Here is a 26,987-nt window from a genome sequence, read left to right on the forward strand (position 1 = left end):
GTCGTCTTTCAGCCTTTCTTACCTTGGCCATGTCTCTGAGTATTGCACACCTTGTGCTTTTGGGCACTCCAGTGATGTTGCAGCTCTGAAATATGGCCAAACTGGTGGCAAGTGGCATCTTGGCAGCTGCACGCTTGACTTTTCTCAGTTCATGGGCAGTTATTTTGCGCCTTGGTTTTTCCACACGCTTCTTGCGACCCTGTTGACTATTTTGAATGAAACGCTTGATTGTTCGATGATCACGCTTCAGAAGCTTTGCAATTTTAAGAGTGCTGCATCCCTCTGCAAGATATCTCACTATTTTTGACTTTTCTGAGCCTGTCAAGTCCTTCTTTTGACCCATTTTGCCAAAGGAAAGGAAGTTGCCTAATAATTATGCACACCTAATATAGGGTGTTGATGTCATTAGACCACACCCCTTCTCATTACAGAGATGCACATCACCTAATATGCTTAATTGGTAGTAGGCTTTCGAGCCTATACAGCTTGGAGTAAGACAACATGCATAAAGAGGATGATGTGGTCAAAATACTCATTTGCCTAATAATTCTGCACTCCCTGTAGTAACGCTCTTTAGTGATGATCTGGGAGTGTAATACTGCCACCCATTGCCTGATGAATGAGCAAACACTCGTTCATCAGGCAATCAAATTATTTTTACATTTTAAAAAATCATAATTTGCAGATGGAAGATCGTGGTGTTTAATAACCATCTGCCGCCAGCAAACAAGGATTCAGTATGGGGAGGAGCGATGGTATAACGGTCGCTACTCCCTATACCGAGTAGGAGTTGGCTGCATGTAATAGTAGCTGTCTCCTCCAGTGGCGAGCAGACTATTTCCGGGAAGGAAAGCTTCCTTTCAGACAATCGCCTGTTAAATCGTGCTGTCTAATACACCCTTTACTCACTAACCTTGTACTGGAATCAAGTAAGATACGACTGGACAGGCTGGTGGTGTATCTATCCATATACCATATTGCCTCAAATTTTGACATACTGTTTCTCTTGAGATAAACTCCTCCTTCAAGCCTGATAAACTTGTTCATTTTAGAGATAAACTCCCAGAGTGTAGGACTTGTTCGAGTCCAGTATGCCAAAATAGCCTTAGGAGCCTGATAGAGTATTCTCTGTGCCTCTTCCAAGATCAGCAATTCCCAGAATACAGTGTTGCCACAAACTCAATGGAATATACTCTCTTAATATCAAGGACCTCCTTCCAGAAAGGACCCAGCTACGTGCACTGCCAAACCATACATAATAATCACTTTTTTCCTAATATACTTTGTATTTCAATTCAATTCCTATTTCAACATATGTTTGCAGTCAGTCAGTGAGAGCATTTTTGTTCACATTCAGAGGCAGTAGTCCCACTGCAAACATAGATTGTGAAAGTAGTGAAGAATGAAACCACAGAGTTAGTGCATGTTTAATTTATACAGCTTTATCTACATAAAATCAGAAAAGTTATTTTAGGGGTCAGCTGTAGTGTTTGAAGATTACAAATGGCTTAATAAAATCTGTAAAAAGGAGATGAAATTAGCAAAAATACAAAACGAACAGCAGGAAGCAAAAGAAAGCAAAACAAATCCCCAAAAAATTATTTAAATATATAAATGCTAAAAAAAAAAACTACGTCTGAGCAGGTAGGTCCCTAAATAATTGTAAAGGGGGTTTGTCACTGAAGATAAGGAAAAGGCAGAGTTACTAAATGTTGTTTTTTTTAGCTCTGTATATACTAAAGAAGAGAAAGGAGCTGATATCTGTGGTGCTGGGCCAGTTAGTACATCCAGTAATATACTCAATTGGCTAACTGTAGATATGGTCCAAGAGAAGTTAAATAGGGTAAATGTGAACAAGGCTCCAGGTCCAGATGGATTACACCCAAGAGTGCTTAAAGAGCTCAGTTCAGTCATTGCTGTGCCCTTGTTTATAATTTTTAAAGATTCTCTAGGGACTGGTACAGTGCCAAGTGACTGGCGCACGGCAAATGTGGTGCCCATATTCAAAAAAGGATCTAGGTCCTCTACATGTAAATTATAGACCAGTTAGTTAAACTTTTGTTGTGGGAAAAATGTTTGAAGGAATCTTAAAGGGGTTGTTCGGGATCAAGATTTTTTTTTTTTAAAACCAGTTAAATCACTATTAATAGCGGTTTGAAGGTCCCCCCAGATGTTTTTAGGTATTTTTACACTTCAGCAGGGCTCCTACAGTCCCCCACTGATTGTTTACCTTTCTGTTTATGTGCGTGGTAACTTCCTGCCTCAAGGCTTTCTGGGTCCCAGCGCAGCATCGCGTTGTTTCGAGTGTGTGCGCCTGCTCCTCCGTGCAGCCACCCCCCCCCTAATTCATATGCCGCCTCCTGCCACTATTCCTCCGCCTTAGTCACGCCCCTAAACGCCTCCTTCCTTGCTAAGAAGGCGCCCTGCTCACTGAGGGGCGTGGCTTAGCGTGGTGAGGGGCGTGGCTTAGCACAATCTGTTGCCGCATAGTTACTGCCCCTCCATGCGCTTGGAATAATTAGAGGCTGACTGTGACGTCACCGGGCTCATTGCGAAGCGGAAGAAGAGGCTTCGCTATGCAGAAAGGGACCCGGTACGTTACTGACGGTGATAGAAACTGCACTTCCGGCTGAAAATTTGTGAAGTGAAAAAGGGCCATCAGAAATGTCTGGTAAGGGAAGGACAGGCATGAATGTAATATTTAGGGGACCATTGTACATGTACACCCATGTCCCCAATCCCGGACAACCCCTTTAAGGGACTATATACAGGAGTATGTGATTATAAATAATATTATAAGTGATAACCAGCATGGGTTTACCAAGGACAGAAGTTGTCAGACTAACCTGATTTGCTTTTATGAGGAGGCGAGCCTGGACAGAGGGGCGGCTGTGGATGTAGTGTTTCTGGATTTTGCAAAGGCTTTTGATACGGTCCATTATAGATGTTTAAAAGGTAAAGTAAGGTCTATAGGCTTGGAAAGTATAGTTTGTAATTGGATTGAAAACTGGCGGAATGACCGTGTCCAGAGAGTTGTGGTCAATGATTCCTATTCAGAATGGTCCTGGGTTTTAAGTGGTGTACCCCAAGGTTCAGTGCTAGGCCTTTATTATTTAATTTATTTATTAAGGATATCGAGGACGGGATTAATAACGCCATATCTATTTTTGCAGATGACACTAAGCTGTGTAGTACTGTACGGTCTATGGAAGATGTCCATAAACTACAAGTTGACTTGAACAATCTGTGATTGGGCATCAACTTGGCAAATGAGGTTCAATGTGGATAAATGTAAAGTTATGCATCTTGGCAGTAATAATCTCCGTGCTTCATATGTCCTAGGTGATGTAGCACTGGGAGAGTCACTTAGAGAAGGATTTGGGTGTCCTTGTAGATGGTAGATTAAATAACAGCAAACAATGTCAATCAGCTGCTTCTAAGGCTACCAGGATATTCTCAAGCACTAAACGAGGCATGGACTCACGGGACAGGGATGTAATATTACCACTTTACAAAGCATTGGTGCGGCCTCATCTGGAATATGCAGTTCAGTTTTGGGCACCAGTCCATAGAAAGGACGCACTACAGCTGGAAAAAGTACAGAGGAGAGCGACTAAAATGATAAGGGGCATGGAGGGTCTTAGTTATGAAGAAAGATTAAAAGAATTGAATTTATTTAGTCTTGAGAAGAGACGTCTAAGGGGGAGATGATTAAGCTATACAAATATATAAATGGGCCATACAAAAAATACTTCAATTACTCTTACCGGTAATATGTTTTCCATGAGCCCATGACAGCACCTGTGAGAGATCCTCCTCCTTCCGGACAGGAAACAGGAACTTCCCAGATCTTTAAATTGGTCCCATGCCTTCCACCTTCAGTATTTGACAAGATTCCTGGGACCAGCAACACACCTATATATAGTGAAAACTAACAACATAGGCGAGAAAACATAATAGAAAAAAACTCTGCGCCAAATATATGCCAGGCATATCTCTTCATTGGCACCATACTAAAGAGTAAATTTCTCTCTTTTTTTTTTTTTTTCATCATCATACTTTATAAAAAATATTTTATTTCCTTTTTTTTTTTTTTTTTTTTAAGGGAGGGAATTATGTAGGTGCTGTCATGGGCTCATGGAAAACATATTACCGGTAAGAGTAATTGAAGTATTTCCATTACGCCCCATGACAGCACCTGTGAGAGACTAGACTAGATAACTATTAGGGAGGGACTACAGCCTGCAGCACCTTTCTCCCAAAAGACATATCCCGCACAGATGAAAGGTCCAACCTGTAGTGCTTGTAAAACGTAGAGGGAGAACTCCACGTTGCAGCCCTGCAGATTTGTTCTATGGTAGCACACCCTTTTTCTGCCCAGGAAGAGGCTACTGCCCTGGTGGAATGGGCTGAAAAAACTGAAGGGACCTGACAATCTGATAGTGAATATGCCAAACCTATCGCTCTCTTGATCCATCTGGCTAAGGTACGGCTTGTAACCTTTGAGCCCCTGTTCTGACCCTGAAATTGAACAAAGAGTTGCGGGGTCTTTCTAAAGTCCTTTGTAGACTCTAAATACTCACAGACACACCTTCTTACGTCTAAAGTATGAAAGGATCTTTCTCCTTCATTCTTTGGGTCCTGACAAAAGGAAGGGAGAACTATCTCCCGAGACTTATGGAATACCGACACTACTTTGGGCAGGAAGGTTTTCCATACTCTCAGATAGATTTCGGAGGTGACTTTTTTCCTACTAGCCAGGAGAGTCCCAATGACTTGTTCTGATAGGCCTCTAGACCTGAAGAATGTCCTCTCAAAATCCAAGCTGTCAGGTGGAGGTTCTTGACTTCCGGATGACGTAGAGGGCCCCGATATAATAGGTCCTGTCTTTCTGGAAGCACCCAGGGATCGGCTATTGATAGTCTCCTCAACCAAGCCACCTAAACTCTCTTTGGCCAGAATGGTGCTATTAGTATCACTGTAGCCTGTTCCCTCCTGATCTTCTGGATCACTCTGGGCAATAGGGTGATGGGAGGGAAAGCATAGACTAGGCCCTTCAGATTTATCATCAGCCTGTTGGGCTTGGGGACCAGAAATGGGGTTGAATAAAAACCCCCTCCTTGTTCGTCCTTTGGGACTGGAACGAGGACTACCTTCTCCAGGAGGTTGTTTATTTCCTCCGAAGGTGCCACCTGTTCTGGAGGATTTTGGTTTAATGAAGTAATTTTGAATGTCCTGGGTGGTAGTCTCTTGAAGTCTAGGCGATAGCCTTCCCTTATAACACCCTTTATCCAGGCGCTTGCGGTAATATTTCGCCAGGCCGGAAAAAATAAGGAAAGACGACCGCCTACTTGGGGTCTGGCGTCATTGTTGAGTGGAACTTGATGTTTGAGGTCTGGACTTAAACAGCACACCTTTGGATCTATCAGAACTCCACTCCCTCCTTATCTTTTGATCCCCAAAACCTTTCCTTCTTTCATTGATCCGAAATGGCTTCCCCTGTTTAGGAAAGGACAGTGCTGGAAATCCTTTTTTCTTATCAGATGCCTTATCTAAAATATCATCTAAGGCTGACCCAAACAAAAAATCTCCTTGGCAAGGGAGGGCACAGAGCTTAGATTTTGAAGCTACATCGCCCTTCCACCCTTTCAACCATAACGACCTTCTGGCTGAATTGGACAATGCAGCCGCCCTAGCGGAAAGCCTCAATGCCTCAGCAGAGGCATCAGAGATGAAATCCACTGCACTGGACATAGTTGGTATAGCCTCCAGCAGCTGATCCCTAGGAGTCTTGTTCTCTATATGAGACTCTAATTCCTCCAACCAGAGCTTTAATGACCTTGCCACCGAGGTAGTCGCTATATTTGGTTTAAAGGCAGAAGTGGAAGCTTCCCAATTCTTCCTTAAGTACGCATCAGCCCTTTTGTCCATGGGATCTGTAAGGGACCCTAAATCCTCAAACGGGAGAGCTGACTTCTTATTTATCTTAGCTACGGAAGCGTCTACCTTCGGTACCTCCTGCCAAGCTGATACTTCTTGATCGTCAAAGGGGTACTTTCTCCTGACCGCTCTAGGGATAAAGAATTTTTTATCGGGCTTCTCCCATTCGCGTTTAATCAGGTCCTTGATACAGTCCTGAATGGGGAACACCCTAGACCTTTTAGGCTTTAGGCTCTCAAACATTAGCTCTGGTCTAGACCTGGACTGCTTTTCTTCCTCAAGCTCCATCGTGGATCTAACCGCCTTCAATAGTAGATCTGTATTTTCCGCACTAAATAACGGCTTCCCTGTAAAATCCTCAGAGGAGGAATCTGAGTCTGCAATAGCGCCCTCCTCAGACCCAGAGTCCATAGAATCCTCCACTATCGCCTTTTGGGCCCTCTTATGCCTGGATGAGCTAGGCAGCGATTTTTTAAACTCCTCCACAGAAGAACGTACTTCGTTTTTACCTAAATCCTGGATACTCTGCAATAAAGATGGCGACTCCTCTGCCACTAACTTATCCAGACATGATTGACAACATGTTTTTGGGTAAGACGGATCCAACTTCCGCTTGCAAATTCCACACTCTTTAGCTCTTTTGTGGGAAGCTTTCTTTGGGGCTTCTTTAACCTGCATTTAATAAAACAGCCCAATCAGTCTAACCTGACCATAATAATAACTCCCCGAAGGGAGATGGTGGGGGTTAACCCCTCTTACCCCCAGGAGTACCATGCTTGGTTCCGAAAGCTGCTCCTGTCTGTCGGTGCGCTGTTGTACTTCCCCCTCTTCTTGCATGATAATGCTATCTCAAGGGGGGCCAATGGAGGGCTGCAGGTGCCGTCTGGCGTCCGGTCCGGTCAGTATCTGCCTGCTGCTGCTCCCTCCACGCTGGCTGGCCGGCGTTCCCTTTTTCAAATGGGCCGCGCAACGCCCGCCATGTTTAAGCTCCTCCCCTTCCGGCCGGTGGAACGCACGCGTCACCTCCGGTGCGACGCGCACGCCCAGCTCAGCCAGCCTCAATGAGCGGAGAAGACGAACCTCCCCCCTCACGCCGCAACTTCGCCGGCAGGCAGGGTCACAAGGCAGCAACAGGATTCCCCCCATGGCACCAAAGAAGGGAAAAAACAGCAGACGCCGGGCTTCTCAGCGGCTCCTAGTGGAGACTTACGCCGACAGGTACCTCCACTAGGTTTCGTTTTAACCCTAGAGATCCTGCAGCCGAAAATAGACCTGGAAAGAAATCCTCCTGTCCCTGGACAGGAAACAGGAAAGAACTGAAGGTGGAAGGCATGGGACCAATTTAAAGATCTGGGAAGTTCCTGTTTCCTGTCCGGAAGGAGGAGGATCTCTCACAGGTGCTGTCATGGGGCGTAATGGAAAATACGGTGAAAAACCATTCCATGTAAAAAGTCTTCAAAAGACAAGGGGGCACTGCCTCCGACTGGAGAAGAAAAAGTTCAGTCTCCAGAAGTGTCAGATCTTCTTTACTGTACGAACTGTGAATCTGTGGTATAGACTTCTTCAGGTCGTGGTCACAGCAGGAAAAGCTGACCGTTTTAAAAAGGGTTTAGATGAATTCTTAAAAGTAAACAACATTAATGCTTATGAAAACATGTAGAAATCTGAGTCTCAATTCCAACTGGGGATTCGCGTCCTCACCTTTCCCTTGGTTGAACTTGATGGAATTATGTCTTTTTTCAACCGTATTAACTATGTAACTATGTAAAAGTATTTGCTGGGCAAATGTAGCTAGTTTGCTTGTGTTTTCTACATTAGCTGCATATTAAATGTGATGCTGCAGTTCACAATTTAATGACAAAATGAAAATATAAAAAAATGCAGAAAGTAGTAACAAAGAATTAGCACATTTAACATTACCATGTTAAGAAGTTCTTCAAGTAACATCTTTGATGGTTGGCCTAGAGATTTCAACACCTCAAGCAAGTGAATGTAGCCAATTCTTTCCTTAAACACTTCCTAAATAAATGAAAAATAAATGACACACTTATATATTTTATATGCACATATTCTAATGTGATGAGCAGTCACATCTTATGGACCTCCACCAAACAGCAGAACTAATGGGCCAAGATGGAGCTGTGGAGGCTTTATAAGTACCATGGCCTCTTTGTTCTGCTGATCATGGGTGTGCTTATCAAGACTCGATATAAAGAATAATGAGAATTCTGAGTATTTATCATTCGGACGACCAAGCTAGCATTGACACAGGCTGTACGGCTTTGTTTATGCAGAAGAAATCACATACGCATGGGCCTTCAGCGTTACATGTCACGAAAGAGCAATATGCACAAGATCCTCCAGATACTGGGCTAACACAACCTCCTTAGAAATGTCAGTGATACAAATACCAGAGGGTAGATTTATCATCCCCATACGCCAAAAAATGGCATTAAAATGTAGAAAACCCCGGGTCTGCAGTGGAGGAGGTTGAGCGACGTTTCCGATTGCATGTCCTTCCGTCAGTTGCCATCCCATGGATGGAAATGGCAAATGGACGGGGAAAAGCCTTGCCGACCAAAGGGGTAGACCTTCAATTCTACCTAAAATCTTTCTTTGGCTAAAAAAGAAAGCTAAACACAGTCATATAACAAGGGTGCAGGATAATACCACTTTACTCTACTTGACCAGCCTCGTCCACAGTTGCCACAGTCTTGCTGCTATGGTCCATGAATTCAGATTTTGAGCTATACCATGACACAGCACATTACCGATTTTGCAACAGACAAACGCTAAATTGCTCACAAATTGAAGAGATCTGGCACAGCATTAGCCACAACATCACATTTTACCTTTGCTCCGGGAGATTTATGTTTCACAGCTGTAAGTGCTTTAATAGTACAGACAACCAAAGTGTCTAACTGCTCTTGAAAAACCTAAAAAAGGTAGAAAGGCAGAAAAAAACTGAGCACATTTGGGATTTTGGGCACATTTGGACCTTCCGGCTGCAGTTAAATACCAAAGTGTTAGTGCTTTATAAGAATTCCATACTAATACAATCCCACCACCAGCACTTGTAAAGGCCTTATAAAGCAAAGACAAGAAAGAGGGGAGAACACACACTCATCGTAGACAAGCAGCATTGCTAAATAGAAAGCGGTTAGCATTGCCTGTACTGGCTGACAGTCTTGACCACCATTTTTTATTACCTTACCCAGGTTTCAGTCCAGAGAGAACAGATTTCCAGAATCCCAATAACGGAGGCTCAGTTGCCTCAGTGAACAAGACTTGGTTACATATCAGTCATTTTCTAACTGGTAGTTTAGTGAATTGTAGTTTATAAGAATTCGTGCAGGAACAGCATCCAAACTGAAGACAGGAGGAGGCTTAACTAGTGGCAGTTAGGTCTGGCTTAACCTGGTGAGAACACATCCTTAGCTGTCACTGTATCTGCTGCACTGACCTAAAGAACATGGAGGTCACTAATGAATTTCTTCCCCTAACAACTTAGGCAGGGTTTTGAAACTCCTTAGCCTCCTGGCACATTAAAATTGGAAAAAACCCTACCAAAAATGTCACTTTTTTATTGTAGATTTTTAATGTGTGTCTGCAGTAAATCTGGTTGGCGCACAACTCAGGGGACACTATTGAACTTTTTACCCCTTAGTGACATAATTCATTTTAGCCTTAAGGACCAATAATATTTTCCCCCTTTGTGTTCTAGCAGTCATAACTTTTTAATTCTTTCTTCTAATTTTTATTTTATTTTGTGGGATTAGTTGTAGGTTTTTTAGGAACCATTTTGGGGTATATATAGTGTAGCAAATAACTTTTATTATTTTATTTTTAGGGTGAAAGAAAAAAAACATCAAATTTAACATCTTGTGGAATTTATTTACAGGGTTCACTGTGTGATAAAAATTACATAACTTTATTATGTGGGTCACTACACTGATGATAATGCCACATTTCTATATTGTTTACTTACTACTTTTCCTTGCCTCCTGCAGACTGTCAGCTCTGCAACTGCTCCCTCATTCTCCTCCAGACTGAAGGGGGGGGGGGGGGGGGCTGCTTTAACTGCTCATATCTCTGGTTTGGTAGCAGCTAGAGATATGGGCTTTGTATTGTTGAAAACTTTTTACAGCATTATCTTCAGTACATAGGAGTATATCACTGTTAGAAGTCTTTAAGACTACTAAGTACAGTACTTGGCTTTCTTCAACAGTTCAATAAAGGTGAATGGAGAAGTCGGCACATATAAGCAATGACCAATCCATTCACACAAGGGACTCAGAGACCCCTACTTTTTTGGTAATCACGTGGGTTTGGGTAGTCAGACCTCAGCAATATCACCTATCTTGTGGACACTCTGTTTGTACCCTAACAATTTTAAAAGTGTGGTGAATAAAATTGTAATGCAGTGACCATCACAGATCTCAGCGTCCTGGACCACTGTCATTAGGAGAAAAATATTGTACTTCTTTACACACAAATGCAAATTCTCAGCATTTGGTAAAGCAAGCTTTTAAAAACCTGCATTGCCTTGTGATAAATAGATATACCTCCAGGAAACTTGGTATTTTTAGTAATAGACCATTACATAAAATATGTTCTCATCATTCCCAGAACTTGTACAGCACACGTTGCTGTGACAAGGCCACCAAAAGATACAAACGAGATATATAATTATATTATTAGTTTTATCAGAAGATACTTAATATGAGAACAACATGGTGGACCAGTTCTTTCAGGATTGAAAGGCCGTCAGACCTCAGTAATTTGCATGTGAATATTAGCGGCCTGTGTCTATATGTTAGAAGCCAGGAAAGGAAGAAAAAACTAGAAATAAATAAGCACAAAAGACAAACCGGATAAGAAAAAAGACATTAATAAGTTATAACTGACTGATAGGACAGACACATAAAATTATCCTAGTATTAAATGACAAGTCATATTCGGCCTGTAAATGTGGTTTTTCAATCTATTACAATACTAGAAGGGAGACAGACCATAAATGTAGTATTTACTGTAGGCTGCAAAGAATAAGTGAACATACACACAGGACATACATACGTAGAGGCCCAGAACACCAGTCCACCGAAACAGCTAAAAATTAAGACATTATGTTTCCTAGAAAGGTATATTTCTCTTATCGATACGGTCTAGTGCAAAATAACCAGGCCAGCACATTACTACTACTCAGCTTAAAAGGGCTCTATTGAGGAGTAGCACTCAATATGGAAAATGGACACTTTTATATAATTTATCTATGTTGCAAATTACCATTTACAACTATTTGCCATGTGAAAAATTATAGAATATACTGTAAAACTCAAAAGCACAATGTTAAAAAGGGTTTTGTGGGAATAAAATATTGAGGACCTAACCTCAGGATAGGTCATCACTATCATATTGATGGGGGTCCAATTCCAGAACCCCCGCCTATCAGCTGTTTGACGGGCCTCTACACCGTACACCAAGAACAGTGCTGTACATTGTATAGCGGTTGCGATTTGTATTGTAGCTTAATCCCATTCACTCTGAGCTGCACAAATCCCATGTCCCCGATCAACGGAACGTCACAGGCCGAGGAAGAGACCATAGTGCTCACCAGATTGCCATGGCTCTTCCAAGAGCTGAAAAGAGGGGGTACTGCGAGTCAGACCTCCAATGATCTGCTTTTACTTAGTTACATGGGTTGAAAAAAAAAAAAAAAAGAGAGAAAAAGACACAGATGCCCAAAATTCAATCTATATATGACATTAATTGTTAGACTATTATAACCATCAATACCGTTTGCTATTAGATAAGCATCTAGCCCTTTTTAAAATGCTGACATAGTGTCTCTCATTATTACCTCTTGGGGTAGGCCATTCTATAGTTTAACTACTCACTGTAAAGAATCCTTTCATGTAATGATCTAAATCTCCTTTCCTCCATATATAATGTACGACCACTAGTAGACCACTCCTTTGTAAAGTCATTGGAATAAATAAATTGATGCTGTCCTATCCTGAGGATAGATCATCAACATTAGGCTCCATTCACACAACCGTATAATGGGTCCACATCCGTGCGGACCCATTCATTTTCTATGGGGACGGAATGGATATGGAAAGCACACTATGTGCTCTCCGCATCTGCATTTCCGGAGCGCGCCCCCCCCCCCAAAAAAAAATAGAACATGTCCTATTCTTGTCCGCGGACAAGAATAGGCAGTTCTATGGGGGCGCCGGCCGGGTGTATTGCAGATCTGCAATTCACAACAGACGTCTGAATGGATTCTTAAAGTCCCAGACAAGACCTTTAGGACCGTGTCACCTAATCTACTGTATATACAGTAAATTATGACATGATATGGTAAAGAAGGTAAATCCATGGTATTCCCCGACTGTGATCATAGCAGACTATCTCTTAGAGCTTCATGGCAGGTCAAAATACGTGGAGCAACAGCCATTACATATCAGCTGCTGCTTCCTCAAGGAAATTACAACTTCCTTCACAGCTAGTGGTTAATGAGGGATTGAAACCACATCAATCATGGCTGCTGAAATATTGATTTTGGTGCCTTGTTTTAAATCACATATTACAGAAAGCATGTTGCCCGTCACATATTAAAATGTCATCTATTAACCTAAGTACTATAATATTCTCTTCTCCAATAAACATATTTTTAAAGCTTTGTAAAGATGATATTTAATCGGGGCAGCAATTCTTTTCATTGAGGGCTCATGCACACAAACGTATTTTCTTTTTTAGCCGACCGTACCGTTACTCAGTGTGCATTTCGTTTCCGTATGTCCGTTCCACCAAAAAAATAGAACATGTCCTATTATTGTCCACATTACGGACAAAGACTGTTCTATTAGGGGCCAGCTGTTCCGTTCTGCAAAATACGGAATGCACACGGATGTAGTCCATATTTTTTGCGCACCTCAAAATACATCCGGTCGTGTGCATGGGCCCTTAGTCAGAGTGGAGAGGTGCTACAATTCTTATGGACTTGGTGACCATCTATTACACAAGTCATTTGATATTACATTTCCTGCAGCAGCAAAGAGTGCCAGCACCTTCCCTGGCAATGGCAGCCGATTACCCGGAGCCAGAAAAGGATCCAGACAGGAAACCTCATCATGTACTCATCATATCAACATACAAATAAAGCCAATAAACTAGGTTGCAGTAAGGCTGTGGCCAGGTTATCCTGAGCAGTTGCAGACCATTCTTACAGTGTTGGCAGCTATGTGTACCTGATTTTCATTCATTTCTGTCAGTAATTTGTTGGCAAGGTCTTTTTCACTCTTGTCTGCCCCTCTAGTGTTAGCGCTTAACAAGAGCTGCAGGATGGAGACAAGAACATTGCAGAAAGGTGGATTATAGATTAGCAGCAGCCAAGGAGAGCGAGGGATCTGTCTCTACGAGAACATGCATATTACCAGCTGTGCAATGCGCAGAATGACTTCATGCTATGCTAATGCTGTCAGGACACATCATTCAGTTATACATAAGGTATAGATGTCCATGACGAGCAGCACAGATCTTCTACTGTAACATAACAAAATATGTGCTCGATTGCTAAAGTATATTTGTCTTATCACACTTAAAAAGGGGTTGGCCACTGATAAACTTACCAATGTGTTGGCGGTCCTGAGCAGTTTTCTTTCTTTCCTTGTGAAGCCACGGCCCGCCATTGACAGTCGTATCCCCCAAGTGCATAAAACGGCCACAGAGAAGCTTGTGACCAATCACATCAGTCTGCATCCTCATTGTAACCTGTGCTAGTTGCCCAATGTCCAGGGCTTGCACAGGCGCAGCGTGCTACAATGAAGGATACAGAGTGACATGCTTGGTCACGTGCTCCTCCATGTGCGGCCACATTATGGATGGGAGTGGTGTGTGGTCAGGGACACGTGGCTTATCAAGGAGTGCAAATGCCACAGAACTTCTGATCAGCACATATTTGTAAGCTTATTAAAATCATGTTTCCAGTGCATTTAATATTTTCCCAAAGCAACCAACCCCCTTTAAAAAAACATTCCCACAGAAAAATGTCATTCTGTGGCCCAGTAGAAAGGTATATGATGTAAAGTGTAGTGAAGATAATCTTCTTATCGGTGACTGTACCCGTGAGTTATACTCTCCCTTCTGATCCTCAGCTGTGTCATGTGTCCGATACTCTGACTCTTTAACTGGCGCAGTGTCTTATGTGTGGACAGGAAGCCAGTTTCTCTATTCATTCCTATGATACTCACATTGAGGTTCCCATAGGAATGAACAGAGAAAGACTTTGTGCTAGATGGAGTCACAGGGATGGTCACAGGACACCGAAGAGGACCAGGAAAGAGAAAAACTCACAAATGTAACCAGCAGCAATTTACATCATGTACATTTCAGCGTACCAGAAAATAAAAATGCTTGTGGGAGTGCTTCTTTAAATTAAAAAGATGTTTATTACTATAAATTATAGATAGTTAACATTTAAAGTAATTTTTTCTTCATTTCTAGTCACTAAATACTTTTAAATTAAAATGTGAAATCCCAATTTTCTAGAAATTTTTCCTTATTTCACTGTACAAATTCCAGACCAGAAGCCATTTATTCTACTGATATACTGTACTTCTGATGATGCAGTTAAGACCCGAAATCTGTTATTGCTGCTGGTTTGTTAACATGGAGTTAATCTCAGTGTCATGCATGGTGGCTACACAGGTAAAAGAAATCCTTTTAGTGCTTCACTACTGAATGGATGCAATGTATACATGCATAGCAATTTGCTGCAATTGTTTAGTTTGCATTATATGAATGGATGTAGCCATTATAGAGCAGCCAGGGCAATTCCTATTAGCACATCACAAATCTCACCTGCTCCTATACACAATCCATCAAAAACCAGCAAAGCCGCCTTACCCTGCAGTTCTGAAGCAGTCTGATGAGGTGCTCAAAGCAGTTGCTGTTTAGGAATATTGCTTGCAGCACCGGCCTGTCCTTGCAGTTTAACATTGCAGTCATACAATCTACAGAAAATGAAAAAAACAATGCATAAAAATAAGCCAAGCACCTCACAGGGGAAAAAGGTTGCAGCTAAGGGCTCATTCACACAACCGTATGAATGAGTCTGCATCCATTCCACAATTTTGCGGAACGGGTGCGGACCCATTCGTTTCAACGGGGCCGCAAAAGATATGGACAGCACACAATGTCTTCTGTCCACATTTGTAGTTCCTTTCTGCAGCCCCACAAAAAATATAGATCATGTCCTATTCTGGTCCGCAATTGTGGAATGCACATAGGCCGGTATCCGTGTTTTGCGGATCCGCAAAACACTACGGTCGTGTCAATGTAGCCTACACAGATAAATTGTTGCATTATACATTTTCTGTGTTTAGGTTGCAATCCAGATTTTACAAAAAAAATATAGATAAAATCCACACTGTAGGAACGCGGTCTTTCACGATACTGTATTTTGATCAGTATTTTGCAAAAGAAGTGAAAATATTTTCAAAATACATTTAGCGTAGCTATCAGAGAACCCCTATAATAGTGAAGGCCCCTAAATGCCCACGACTCTGTGGAAAACTTACCTAGCATTTTTATTTGCAGGGTGATGAACCTGCTCTCCCACTGCCTGGTTCTCCTCAATCCCGGTAATGCCGAGTGGTCAGAGTTGAGTAGCTTGAAGTAATTCTCTAAAACAGTGCTGATTTCCACTTGCCGCTGGTCAGAACTACTGATCAACAGGGTGTGCACAACCTCCGTCAGACACTTCAGGGTCAGCTCTGCTTTACGACTCACTTCCTCTGGGTCACGTTCATCCCATGTGTCACAGTCTGCTAATACACGCATTAGGACCTCCATGGTGGCAGGAGAAATGACCAGAAGAGCATTTTTCTAAAAAAAAAAAACAGAAATATAGTTAAACTGCTAGTTGTAATCTGAAGAAAAAAAATTCACAAAAAACGAGATTTTTGTATAACTTACCAGTAAAATCTCTTTCTCGCTCTTTCCTTGGGGGACACAGAAGACCTTGGGTATAGCTCATCTCCATAGGAGGCGTGACACTAAGTGAAAGCTGTTAAGCCCCTCCTCCACAGCTATACCCTCAGCCTGGAGAGAGAGACTGCCAGTTGCGTGTCCAAGCAGTGAGAAAAGGCAAAGTCCAACAAGGAACCAACAAGCCAACTACCCAACGGGTAAAACAAACTCGGAAACCGTGTAGAGAAAAACAATGAATGGGTGGGTGCTGTGTCCCCCAAGGAAAGAGTGAGAAAGAGATTTTACTGGTAAGTTATACAAAAATCTCGTTTTCTCGCCCAGTTTCCTTGGGGGACACAGAAGACCTTGGGACGTTCAAAAGCAGTCCAAAAGGGGAGGGACCACAGCTCCAAGGCGAAGCACCCGAAGGCATCAAGGAACCGCCGCCTGCAGACCCAGGCGGACCAAGGCAGCATACGCCGAAGCCAGAGTATGCACCCTGTAGAACTCTGTAAAGCGTGCAAGGATACCTGTGGCCGCCTTGCTCAAATGCATGGCCGAAGCCCAATGCCTCCGGCCCAGGAGGCACCGACCGCTCTGGTGAAATGAACGGTGACAGCAAAGGCAGAATCCTGCCCTCGGTGCGGTAACCTCAGCAATAGCCAATCTGATAAAGCGGAGGAAAACCACCCTGGAGTCCGTCAACTCTAAGCGCGGACCTCCAGGAAACCCAAGAGACCGAACGTCGACAAGAGTCAGAGATCTCCAAGTAAAACCGGCAAGGCCCAAACAACGTCCAAATCGGTGAAGTGTTGAAGCGAAAGGCAACACTACCTTCAGAAGGAAGGAATGGGATGTAGAAACAGCCCTGTCCTGGGAAAAGACAGAAGGCTCAGAACAAAAAGGGGCCATTCAGGCACCCGTCAGAGACACGACTGATACGGAAACACAACCGTACAGGACAGGCGGGGTAGATAGAACTTCTGTAACGGCTCCAAGGAAAAGATTGGAGCGCCGAGAGCTCAGTATGTAGTTCCCAGGGCGGTACCGAAGGACAGTACAGAGGAACCAAAGAGCCATTTCGAGTAAGAAGGTCTTGACAGGCCCAGAGGGCCGGGGAACGCTGGAAGAGGAAGAACAGCGCTGACACTTGACACCTCAAGTAAAGGAATCCCAGTCCCAGGTCCAGGCCGGACTGGAAAAAAGACAGAACCATGGGGAGAGAAAAAGTCAGAGTGGGGAATGCACAGCTTCCCACAGAACCCCAGACAAAAAAACCATAAGTCTTACGACAGATCCTGGACGAAATACAGCCAGGAGCGGACAGTAGCGAACCCGCTGGAGTCGCCTGGCAAGCGGGCGAAAACCCAATGTGATCAGGCGCAGACCAGTAACACGGGCAGAAGTCGACAAAACTGGTCCCGTCGGCCCCCGAGCAACGTTGTCCCGTATCCACCCTAATGGGGGAGCAGAAGGACAGACGGAACGGAACCAAAGGGTCCGCCCAGTATCCGCCAGATGCCAGGACAAGACAGGCTAAAGTCCATGCTGATGTAGCCATGTTCTACAGTCCCGGTGTGGGAGATCAAAGGACAATCTGGACCGAAAGGTAGTCCCCCCCAAGTTACCGAGAAGGTAAGTCTACAGCAGGACCATTGTCTTAGAATGGACCACGCAATCTGCACTCAGCGGGAGGACAGAACGCGGTAGACTCGGTAAATAGGCACAGCTAATACAGCCAGTGTGAACAAGGGAGACAGTACGAGGCCAAAAGGAACACCGGAACCATCCACATGAACAACCATGCTCTCCCCAGAGGGGAGGACAGTGAAGGAACAGCCTCTGAAGTCTGGCGGGACAGAAGCCACATCGGAGTGATCTGTACCGAGCGGGAGCCAAACAGAGCCGGCGAGATAAGGTAGTCGAGACAGAGGCCGGCATAACACCCTCCAACCGAACGGAGGAGTGGGCAACAGGGAAGCCATAGGACAGCTCAAAAGCAGAACCCTGCTACACTGTGAGGTGCCCGGTTCACCGCCTCGCAGAAGGCGAATACCCTGAAGAACCCAAGGTGGAGGTAATCGAGCACCCAAGAGAATTTGGGTGACCTTCCCGAGAAAAGCGGCCCGCACCTGGTAGCAGATCAGACTGAAGCGTAGAGGCGCCAAGAGGAAGGACTCATACCACACTACATCCGAAGAGGAGGAAATTGCAGCAGGCAAGGGAACCGCAGTCCTGCCAGAGCCAACGAAGAATTCGAGGGGCGCTCCAGACAACAGCACTCTCGACCATGTGACCACTAGCGCAGGGAAGCAATACCGCGGAAGGACGAATGGGCACGCATCTAGGAACCACGAACACTCCCTGGGATGAAGGGCCAACTAAATGAATGAGTACCACCCAGCTCCGTGCAGCAGAGAGCAAGTAGAGCCCGTCCGGGTCAGGTGGACAGAATGAACTCCTTAGAGACGAGTGCAAGGCTTGCGGCAAGCATCGTATCCCAAGAAAACAAAAGTATGCCGCAGGAAGCAGATGAGGCATACGTACGAGCAGCCCGTAAGCAGTGAGAAGGCCAACCCACCTACAGGAGGAGAAGGCATACACGGCCCAAACAACGCACAAGAACGTCCGCTCACTGCAAAAAGGTTAATTCAGCGAAAAAGGGGGCTCGCCACAGAGTGCCACAGCATGTACGTAATTGCAAAGTGCAACCTGCAAGGGAGTTATGCACAAGCCTAGTATAGCATGCGATGGAACGCAAGCAGTCCGCCCCGAAAGGGGGGAAATTGTATCTGGCAAACTGCAGTCGGCAAGAGTGCAAAGGCCGGTCCCAAAAGGGAGTGATGCCTAAGGCCGTACCTACTTCAGAGAAGCAGGACATACCCTATAATCCAGCAGGAACGCAGGAGGTCCACCTAGTGAAAGGGGAACATGCACAGGGTTATCCTAGCATTAAGTGAGTGTGCAATAATACACCCAACACTGACTTAGCGAGAGTGCAACTACTCTGCCAATGAAGGGGGACATGTACAAGTCCAGCACAGCCATACAAGGACAGCCGTGAATCTCATGAGCGTGCCAAATTCTGCCCATGGAATGTGGGGTGGTCACGCACAAGGCCAGCACCGTATCCAATGGGAGTGCAAGCGTTCCACCCATGTTAGAGGTCCATGCTCATGGCCAGCAAGGTATCCGGTGAGAGTGTAGCATGCCGCCCAGAAAAAAAGGGGGGTTAATGCACATGGCCAGCATCTCATCCAGGGAGAGTGCGTGCACCCGCCATGTATGGGAGTCATACACATGGCCAGCAACGTACTGGTGAGAGACAAACACAGTCAGTGAGAATGTGTGTATGTCACCTGAGGAAGGAAGGCATGCCCATGGCAGGAAGCGAATCCAGCGAGAGTGCGTACACCGCCCACGGAAGAGGGGTCATGTATATGGCCGACAGCGGATCCAGCGAGAGTGCAAGCACCCCGCCATGTATGGGGTACATGCACATGGCCAGTAACGTACCTGCGAGAAAACAACCACAGACAGAGGGATGTATGTATGCTGCCTGAGTCATGCCTATGGCCGGCAGCGAAACCAGTGAGAGTGCAGCATAGTAACATAGTACATAAGTACATCATAGCCCATCAGAGAGAGTGCAGCGTTCCGCCTATGGAAGGGGGTCGTGCACATAGCCAGTACCGTATCCGGTGAGAGTGCAGTATTCCGTCTAAAAAGGGGGGTCATGCACATGATCGGCAACTAATCCAGTGAGAGCGCTGCGTTCCGCCCATGGAAGGGGGTCACGCACATGGCCGGCAGTGAATCCAGTGAGAGTGCAGCGTTCCGCCTAGAGAAGGGGGTCGTGCACATGGCCGGCAGCAAATCCATAGAGAGTGCAGCATTCCGCCTATGGAAGGGGGTCGTGCACATGGCCAGCACCGTATCCGGTGAAGGTGCAGTATTCCGCCTAAAAGGGGGTCATGCACATGGCCAGCCGGCAGCCAGGGAGAGTGCAGTATCCCGCCTAGGAGGGGGGGGGATGCACATGGCAGGCACCATAACTGGAGAGATGATGAATGCTGCCTACGGAAGGGCCGCATGCACTTGGCCAGCGCCGTATCCTGGAAGAGGGCAGGAAAACCGCCTAAAAGGGGAAATGCCCTAGCAGCGACGCAGGTTGGGAGCGCAACACTATGCCGCCTGTGGAAAGAGGGCATGCAGACATGCAGCACTACTGATGAGGCTGCAGCGTCCTGCGCAGTCCAAAAGAAATCTGTTATTATTATTATATATATATATATGTATTTATTATTATTTCTTTTTTTTTTTTCTTTTTTTTTAAACACAGCCTCTCTGAGGCTAAAGGGGGCCACCATATAGGGGCACAGATAGTCAGGAAAAAGGAAAAAGGGGGGCCAGCCATACAGGCCCATTGGGATCCGGCCTGTACCCAAAGGGTTAACATGGATCCGGCCTGGAGGGCGGCGCTGCGATCCCCTGGGGGCGGAGGAACCTCCCGGCGGGAAGAATTCGCGCCTGGAGAAGTTCCCGCCCCCTCCACCAGAGGCCGGAATTTTGCGCCCTAGTAGGCCGTGAAGCCGGGGTCTAAATTTGCGGCGCCCGGTATGTACCGCCGGGACCTGAGGCGGAGTGGCGCATCAAACCGGCCGCGGGTGCCCACCCCGCGGGCCGGTCGGAATTGCGGCCCAGCAGGCCGCGAAGCCTGGGCCAAAATTTGCGGAGCCCCACAGACCGGCACCGACGGTCGGCCGGGGCCTGCTGGGCCTAGAAGTCAAGCCCAAAGCCGGCCGCGGGAGCCCACCCCGCCGGCCGGAAGAGTCAGGGGCCCAGAATGGCGGCTTGCCGGCCGCGGGAGCCCACCCCGCCGGCCGGAAGAGTCAGGGGCCCAGAATGGCGGCTTGCCGGCCGCGGGAGCCCACCCCGCCGGCCGGAAGAGTCAGGGGCTCGGAATGGCGGCTTGCCGGCCGCGGGAGCCCACCCCGCCGGCCGGAAAAGTCAGGGACCCGGAATGACGGCCTAGCAGGCCGCGGAGCCTGGGCTAAGATTTTTGCGGCGCCCGGCCGCACCGGAATACCAATGTCGGCCGGAGGCGAGGCCTTACTCCACAGCCGTCAGGAGCCTCAGGCCTGGAGCAACACTCCGGTAGGAGATGTAGGGGGGTACCCAGAGACCGGGTGCCTGTGCTGATAGAGAAATAAACTATGTTGCCGCTTCTGTAGCTGGGGCCAGCATAGATCCAGCAGGGGACTAGAGGCCCAGTATGGGGGTCAGGCACGCAGGAGACCAGGGTGGAGGGGTGGGGGACGTAGGGCTGGAGAAGCCTCTCTCTTACCACAGCCGTCTTCACCCTCGGTCCATTCCAGCAGGGTCGCCCCTTCAGCTACTGGCACCGTAGTGGCAGGACGCTGGAAGAGGGACTTGGCGTGCGGGCGACCCTTGCGCTGGCGGGATGTAGGGGAGCTGGGCTGCCCTGATCCACCTTGTCTTCTGTGGGGGAGGCAGCAGTGCGGGTGACCGGCACCTGCGCAGCTCAACCCCGGGAGAACAGAGAGGTCTAGTGCGTCTCTGTTATCCCTGATGATCTGGAACAAAAAGAAAAGAAAAAAGTAAAAATCTAAAATTTAAACAAGGAGAAACCAGCCCTGCAGAGCAGGGAGTGTTTTGCCTCCTTGGACACTAAGCAAAAACTGGCAGTCTCTCTCTCTCCAGGCTGAGGGTATAGCTGTGGAGGAGGGGCTTAACAGCTTTCACTTAGTGTCACGCCTCCTATGGAGATGAGCTATACCCAAGGTCTTCTGTGTCCCCCAAGGAAACTGGGCGAGAAACAGTGGCTAAAGGGGTTGTGAGCTGTAATGATATTGATGACCTTTCCTCAGGATACATTATCGATACCAGATTGACAGAGGACTAAATACTAGCACCCCGATGATCAGCTGTTTAAAAGTGGTGCCGCACTCATACGAGCACTGCGTCCTCTTTACCTATACGCCATCTAGCTATTAACAGCAGTGAAGTGTAAAACCAACTGCTCGCCCCATTCAAGTGATAGTGAGGATAGGTCATCGATATCATTACAGTGCACAACCCCTTTAAGTAGATGCGACACAAGCTACTGTACTAACCATCGGTAAAGTAGTATCAGTATTGTAGTAAACATTTTTAAGCACGTAATGTCAAGTAATTCCATGATGATGCTGTGAAGTCTCCGAGAAAAAAGTGACTCATGTTAACAATGACTTCTTGTACTTGCCTCCATCTTAAAGGGATTCTCTAGGAAAGATTTAAAATGGCCACAAGCAACCTTTCTTAGGAGGTGAGCGGGCCTGGTTACCTTCATTTGCAGGGCTGCCTAGGGAAAGAGGGGTTGGGGGGGAGGGGGTGGTCTCACTGCACTGCTCTACAATAGAGGGTGATGATGGGGTCCTGCCTACAATATGCCATCATGGCTGAGCAGCCTGCTAGGAACGCTCACCAATGTGTAGTATATGCGAGTGCTGAAGCATAGTGTGTAGTGAGGCCTCACCCCCACAGCTCCCTAGGCAACCAACCTGCTCACATTCTAGGACATATTGCTAGAAGCCATTTTAAACCATTTCTGGAGAACCCCTTTAAGACAACTGCATTACGCAACTGAGTACAGATATCTGCAGGCCAGTTCAGAGACAGTCTATCATCTGGAACTGGAGCTATCTGGCACTTCAGTGTTAGAGCAGTAGAGGTCTGACTCAAGACATGCCCCACCCCCTTATTATCAGGCACAGCTCATTACTGATCACAGTGGCTGTGCCTGGTATGGCAGCTCAGTCCCAGTCACAGAAAGGAGAGGAGGCTGTAGTTAACCGTAACCCCAGTACCAAGATTTTCTGTTAGACCAGGAGCAGAAGGACTCCTTATCTCTGCCCTCTGACATTATAAACTCAGTCCTTATCTTACTGATAAGAATGTGGCTTGAATAAGTGGCTTAAAGACCTCTTAGTAGTTTAGAGATATGGTTTATTAGATGACCAGCACAAAGTGAAAGTACCAGTCACACAGTTAGAAAAACAGTTAACTCTTTGTGACAGAATGGCTCAATGTTTTTAAGAAAGGCCAATTGAAAATATGATTTTTAGCAATCATAAACAAAAATTGCCTCCAAAAGGTGTACATAGCCTTTAAGGAAATGCTTTGATATCTGAAAGTGTAAAATATATTTTAGAATAGCGGTGACCACTTACTTGCCCACCAGATAAAACAGCTCCAAACAGATGTAATAAGCAACACTTTAAACTTTCTTTGAGATGTTCACTTTCTTGGAAACATTCTGAAATTAGAGACATCATCCATAAGACTCATAGGACAGACGGAGTCTACCACTCTGCATGCCACATCGGTACTTACGGTAAAAGAAGGGAATGAATTCTACTGTTAGAGGAGCTGCTTTGTATTTCTGCCTGCTCTTTTCCACAGGACTGATGGTTCGACTGAAAGACAATGGGATTCATCATTACCGTTTATATGGAAGTCATCTGAAAAGTATTCATAACCACTCTTCGCGCCTCTACTGACAGACTCATTGTTTCCATGAATGTAACAGATATTTATTGTATCTATGTGATCGTAACTTACTATAGAGCAGCCGTGGACAGGCAGATATCTCATCAACATGGACAGCTGACTGCACATCAGCCCACCTGTGAACCCCAATACTCTGCCAGTAAACTAGATTTGTAGTGAAAGGGGGTCCAAATATTGAAAGATCTCACAATGTCCAAAATTTTGAACCGTAAAATAGGCATATCTTTGCAAGTTTTTTTGGTTTTTTTAATTCTTATTCTTGCTACATCCAAAAATTAAGCAACTCTGCCTAGGTGTCTCCATGGGATGGTTACAAACCCTATGTGAAGTCTCATCCTCCAGTCAGAAATTAACCCTTGCCATTTGCTCCCTTTCTTTCCAACCTACAGGAAGTAGGAGTGGGCACCAAAAGAAGGGAGTAACAGATGACTGCAGGATCAGACTGCACACAGGCATAGCCATGGAGATACATGGGTATGAACATGAGCTGTACACTGTATATCGTATAGCAGGATATATTTTAATCCTGGACAATCCCTTAAAAAATGTAAAATGTTAAAGCAAATGGCGCCTCAAGGACATGGATGTTAACACTGAAAATCATAGGCCCTGACTAGCAAAAACCAAGAACCCAAAAGTTCTATTCACCAGCTGTGCAGGCCCTGGTCAGTCGTCCACAGTAAGAACTCAGAGAGGACTACACAACTCTGCTCCCCAGACCCCACTGTAACTTTTGCACATAAAATGTCTAAATTCTTACAGAGGAGGTTAAAAATCAATTTGACAAACAAATTTAGGGTACTGAATATAATTTATTATCATGTAGTATAGCCTATGAATCTATACACTGAACAGTGAAAGAACTGCGATATCTGGCAGGTTTCCATGTCTGCTGGTATTGGAATGCTTTGTACAGTACATTCCTCATGAGACTTACCCCGACACAATATACCGCCAGTTCCGATACGGGTCATACAGGCTTTCACAAAACACCAGGGCATGTCTTACAAATTCTTCTATAGGGGCTTGGTCTGTGACTTCTTTCTCTTTTGTTTTACTTTTAAGCTGTAAACAAGTTATTAACAATTGCCATTTACTGAAATCCTAAAAAGTTTATGCATGTCAAGAAACTTGGAGCAGATGCCAAAGTTTAGCAATGAGGTTTCATCTACATAGTGAGACAGTTCAGAAAGCATGTTCCATCAGTACCAAAGAAGCTAAGGCAAAGGTGACAACCGGGATGTCTGTATAAAGATCCCTTAATATGTCTAATTTCAGATTTTGTCTAAAGGGGTTTTCCGGTAAAGTAATACAATTTCAGATTGGTTTATGGAACAGAAATTTCTCCCAAAAAACGGACGCATTTTTACATACACTTATTCGTTGCAGAAAGTTCTGTTCTATAAATCTAAATGGTCATGTCCAGGATTTCTGGACCCACCACAAAGATGAATGGAGCAGAAGCTCCCATCACAGATTCCCCCAAAAATGCTAGCAAAAGATGGAGGAGCATACTGTGCTAATTCTATCCAGTAAAAGAACGGAAACCCGATAAACCCCATTATAGTCAGCGGGGTTCATCGACCATCACTGGTGTCCGTTATGTGATCTATGATGGAACAGAAGAAACAGAATACCCAATGGATGTGAACAAAGCCGTACCATGCACAGAGTAAAAGCAAATGAAGAAATAAATGAAAAAATTAATAAATCAAAAACACACACCAAAGAGAAATGTTACGAATAAGCTACATTTTATATTGGCTGACTAATCATGTCGAGGACGCAGCTTTTAAATGAGATTTTGACAGGAAAGATAGACCTATGGTCACCCTTAGAGATGAGAAAAACAATTGGTACAAATCGATTTGTTCATCATACAGAGTACTTGAGAAGTGATAAGTTGTCTTCACTACTCAAGAGGCTCCCTGCTCGATTCACAGCACCGGACAAGTCAGAGCAGCGGCGCAAGCACAAAGGTTCAGGTACTACTACCAGAGCAGCGAATGTGTATGTGCCCACTGCTACCCGGACGTGTAGCTGCGCATGAACAGTCACTGCTCCACTAGTAGCAGCAGGGCCTCTGCACTTGCATCACTACTTGGACGGGTGGCGCAGGCACGAGATTGATAGGGCTGGGTGAGATGTCCGGCCCTGACAATCAAGTGAGAGGGGAAGCATTTTCAGCAGCAGGGACAGTCCCTCGCTGCTCAAGAAATCTGTTTGAGGAATGAACCGATTCGCTCACCTCTAGTAATCATCAACGCCATATTAAACATAGCGCAGATTACCTGCTGGACATAGAGTGTTGTCATTGGTAATGACAGGTTGATGTACGAGCAGCACCCGATCTCCTCCACGTTGGACAGGTTTCTGGGAATAGATAATGAGATAATATTGTTCAGTGTTAATAGAGAAATAAACCCAAGTACAGCTGGGGCAAACAGTCTTTCCAGTAAGAAAAGAAAACCCCAGTTGCCAAAACAGTGATCAAAACTGCAAACAGAAGAATAATCCAGGACGCAGCCCAGTAGTTGGAGAACTTTTGCTATTTAACCCCTTGGTGCCACAGCCAGTTTAGCCTCTGTGGCGCAATGATTTTGTTCTTTCATCCCTGCCTTCCGAGAGCCGTAACTCTTAATTTCTCCAAAACCATATGAGAGGTGGTTTTTTCCAGTATGAGCATTTTTTTTATTGCACCATTTGCTATTTTTCCCGAACGCAGGGATGATGCGTGAAAAACATGTACATACAGTCATGGCCAAAAGTGTTGGCACCCCTGAAATTTTTCCAGAAAATAAAATATTTCTTCCAGAAAATTATTGCAATTACACATGTGTTGTTATGCACATGTTTCTTTCCTTTGTGTGTATTGGAACACAAAAAACGGAGAAAAGGCAAATTGGACATAATTTTCATACAAAACTCCAAAAATGGGCCGACAATTTGTTTCAAAACCTTTTCAAAATCGTGGGTAAACAACTTTGTTTCAAGCATGTGATGCTCAGTCAAACTCACCTGTGGCAAGTAACAGGTGTGGGCAATATAAAAAAAATTAATAAAATAAAAAAAAAATCACACCTGAAACCAGATACAAAGGGGAGAAGTTGAATCAGTCTTTGCATTGTGTGTCTGTGTGCACCACACTGAGCATGGAGAACAGAAAGAGGAGAAGAGAACTGTCTGAGGACTGGAGAATCAAAATTGTGAAAAAATATCAACAATTTCAAGGTTACAAGTCCATCTCCAGAGATCTTGATGTTCCTTTGTCCTCAATGCACCACATAATCAAGAAGTTTAAACCCATGGCAGTGTAGCTAATCTCCCTGGACGTGGATGGAAGAGAAAAACGATTAAAGGTTGCAACGCAGCATAGTTCAGATGGTGGATAAGCAGTACCAATCAAGTTCCAAAGAAATTCACGCCTTCCTGCAGGCTAAGGGGGCATCAGTGTGAGCGCGAATTCTCTGTGGACATTTGAATAAAATGCTATGGCAGGA

At 45.2% G+C, this 26,987-nt stretch overlaps 1 protein-coding gene across 4 annotated transcripts in view; it reads right to left on the bottom strand.

The window, feature by feature from the left end:
- Positions 1-26,987, bottom strand: part of NBEAL1 (neurobeachin like 1) — a 245,395-nt gene that overhangs the window by 162,712 nt on the left and 55,696 nt on the right. For 2 of the 4 annotated variants that reach the window (XM_040441754.1, XM_040441755.1), the window contains exons 5-13: positions 25,779-25,860; positions 24,425-24,552; positions 23,311-23,393; positions 23,148-23,233; positions 15,525-15,831; positions 14,851-14,957; positions 13,194-13,280; positions 8,793-8,876; positions 7,861-7,959 (exon numbers count right to left, since the gene is read on the bottom strand). In XM_040441754.1, the coding sequence (XP_040297688.1) occupies positions 7,861-7,959; positions 8,793-8,876; positions 13,194-13,280; positions 14,851-14,957; positions 15,525-15,831; positions 23,148-23,233; positions 23,311-23,393; positions 24,425-24,552; positions 25,779-25,860 (1,063 nt within the window). Of the gene's footprint in view, positions 1-7,860; positions 7,960-8,792; positions 8,877-13,193; positions 13,281-14,850; positions 14,958-15,524; positions 15,832-23,143; positions 23,234-23,310; positions 23,394-24,424; positions 24,553-25,778; positions 25,861-26,987 lie in introns of those variants that run through there. The other 2 variants (XM_040441756.1, XM_040441757.1) reach the window with 2 other exon arrangements.

This window comes from Bufo bufo, chromosome 7 (assembly GCF_905171765.1).
Source record: "Bufo bufo chromosome 7, aBufBuf1.1, whole genome shotgun sequence".
Classification (NCBI taxonomy): Eukaryota; Metazoa; Chordata; class Amphibia; order Anura; family Bufonidae; genus Bufo; species Bufo bufo.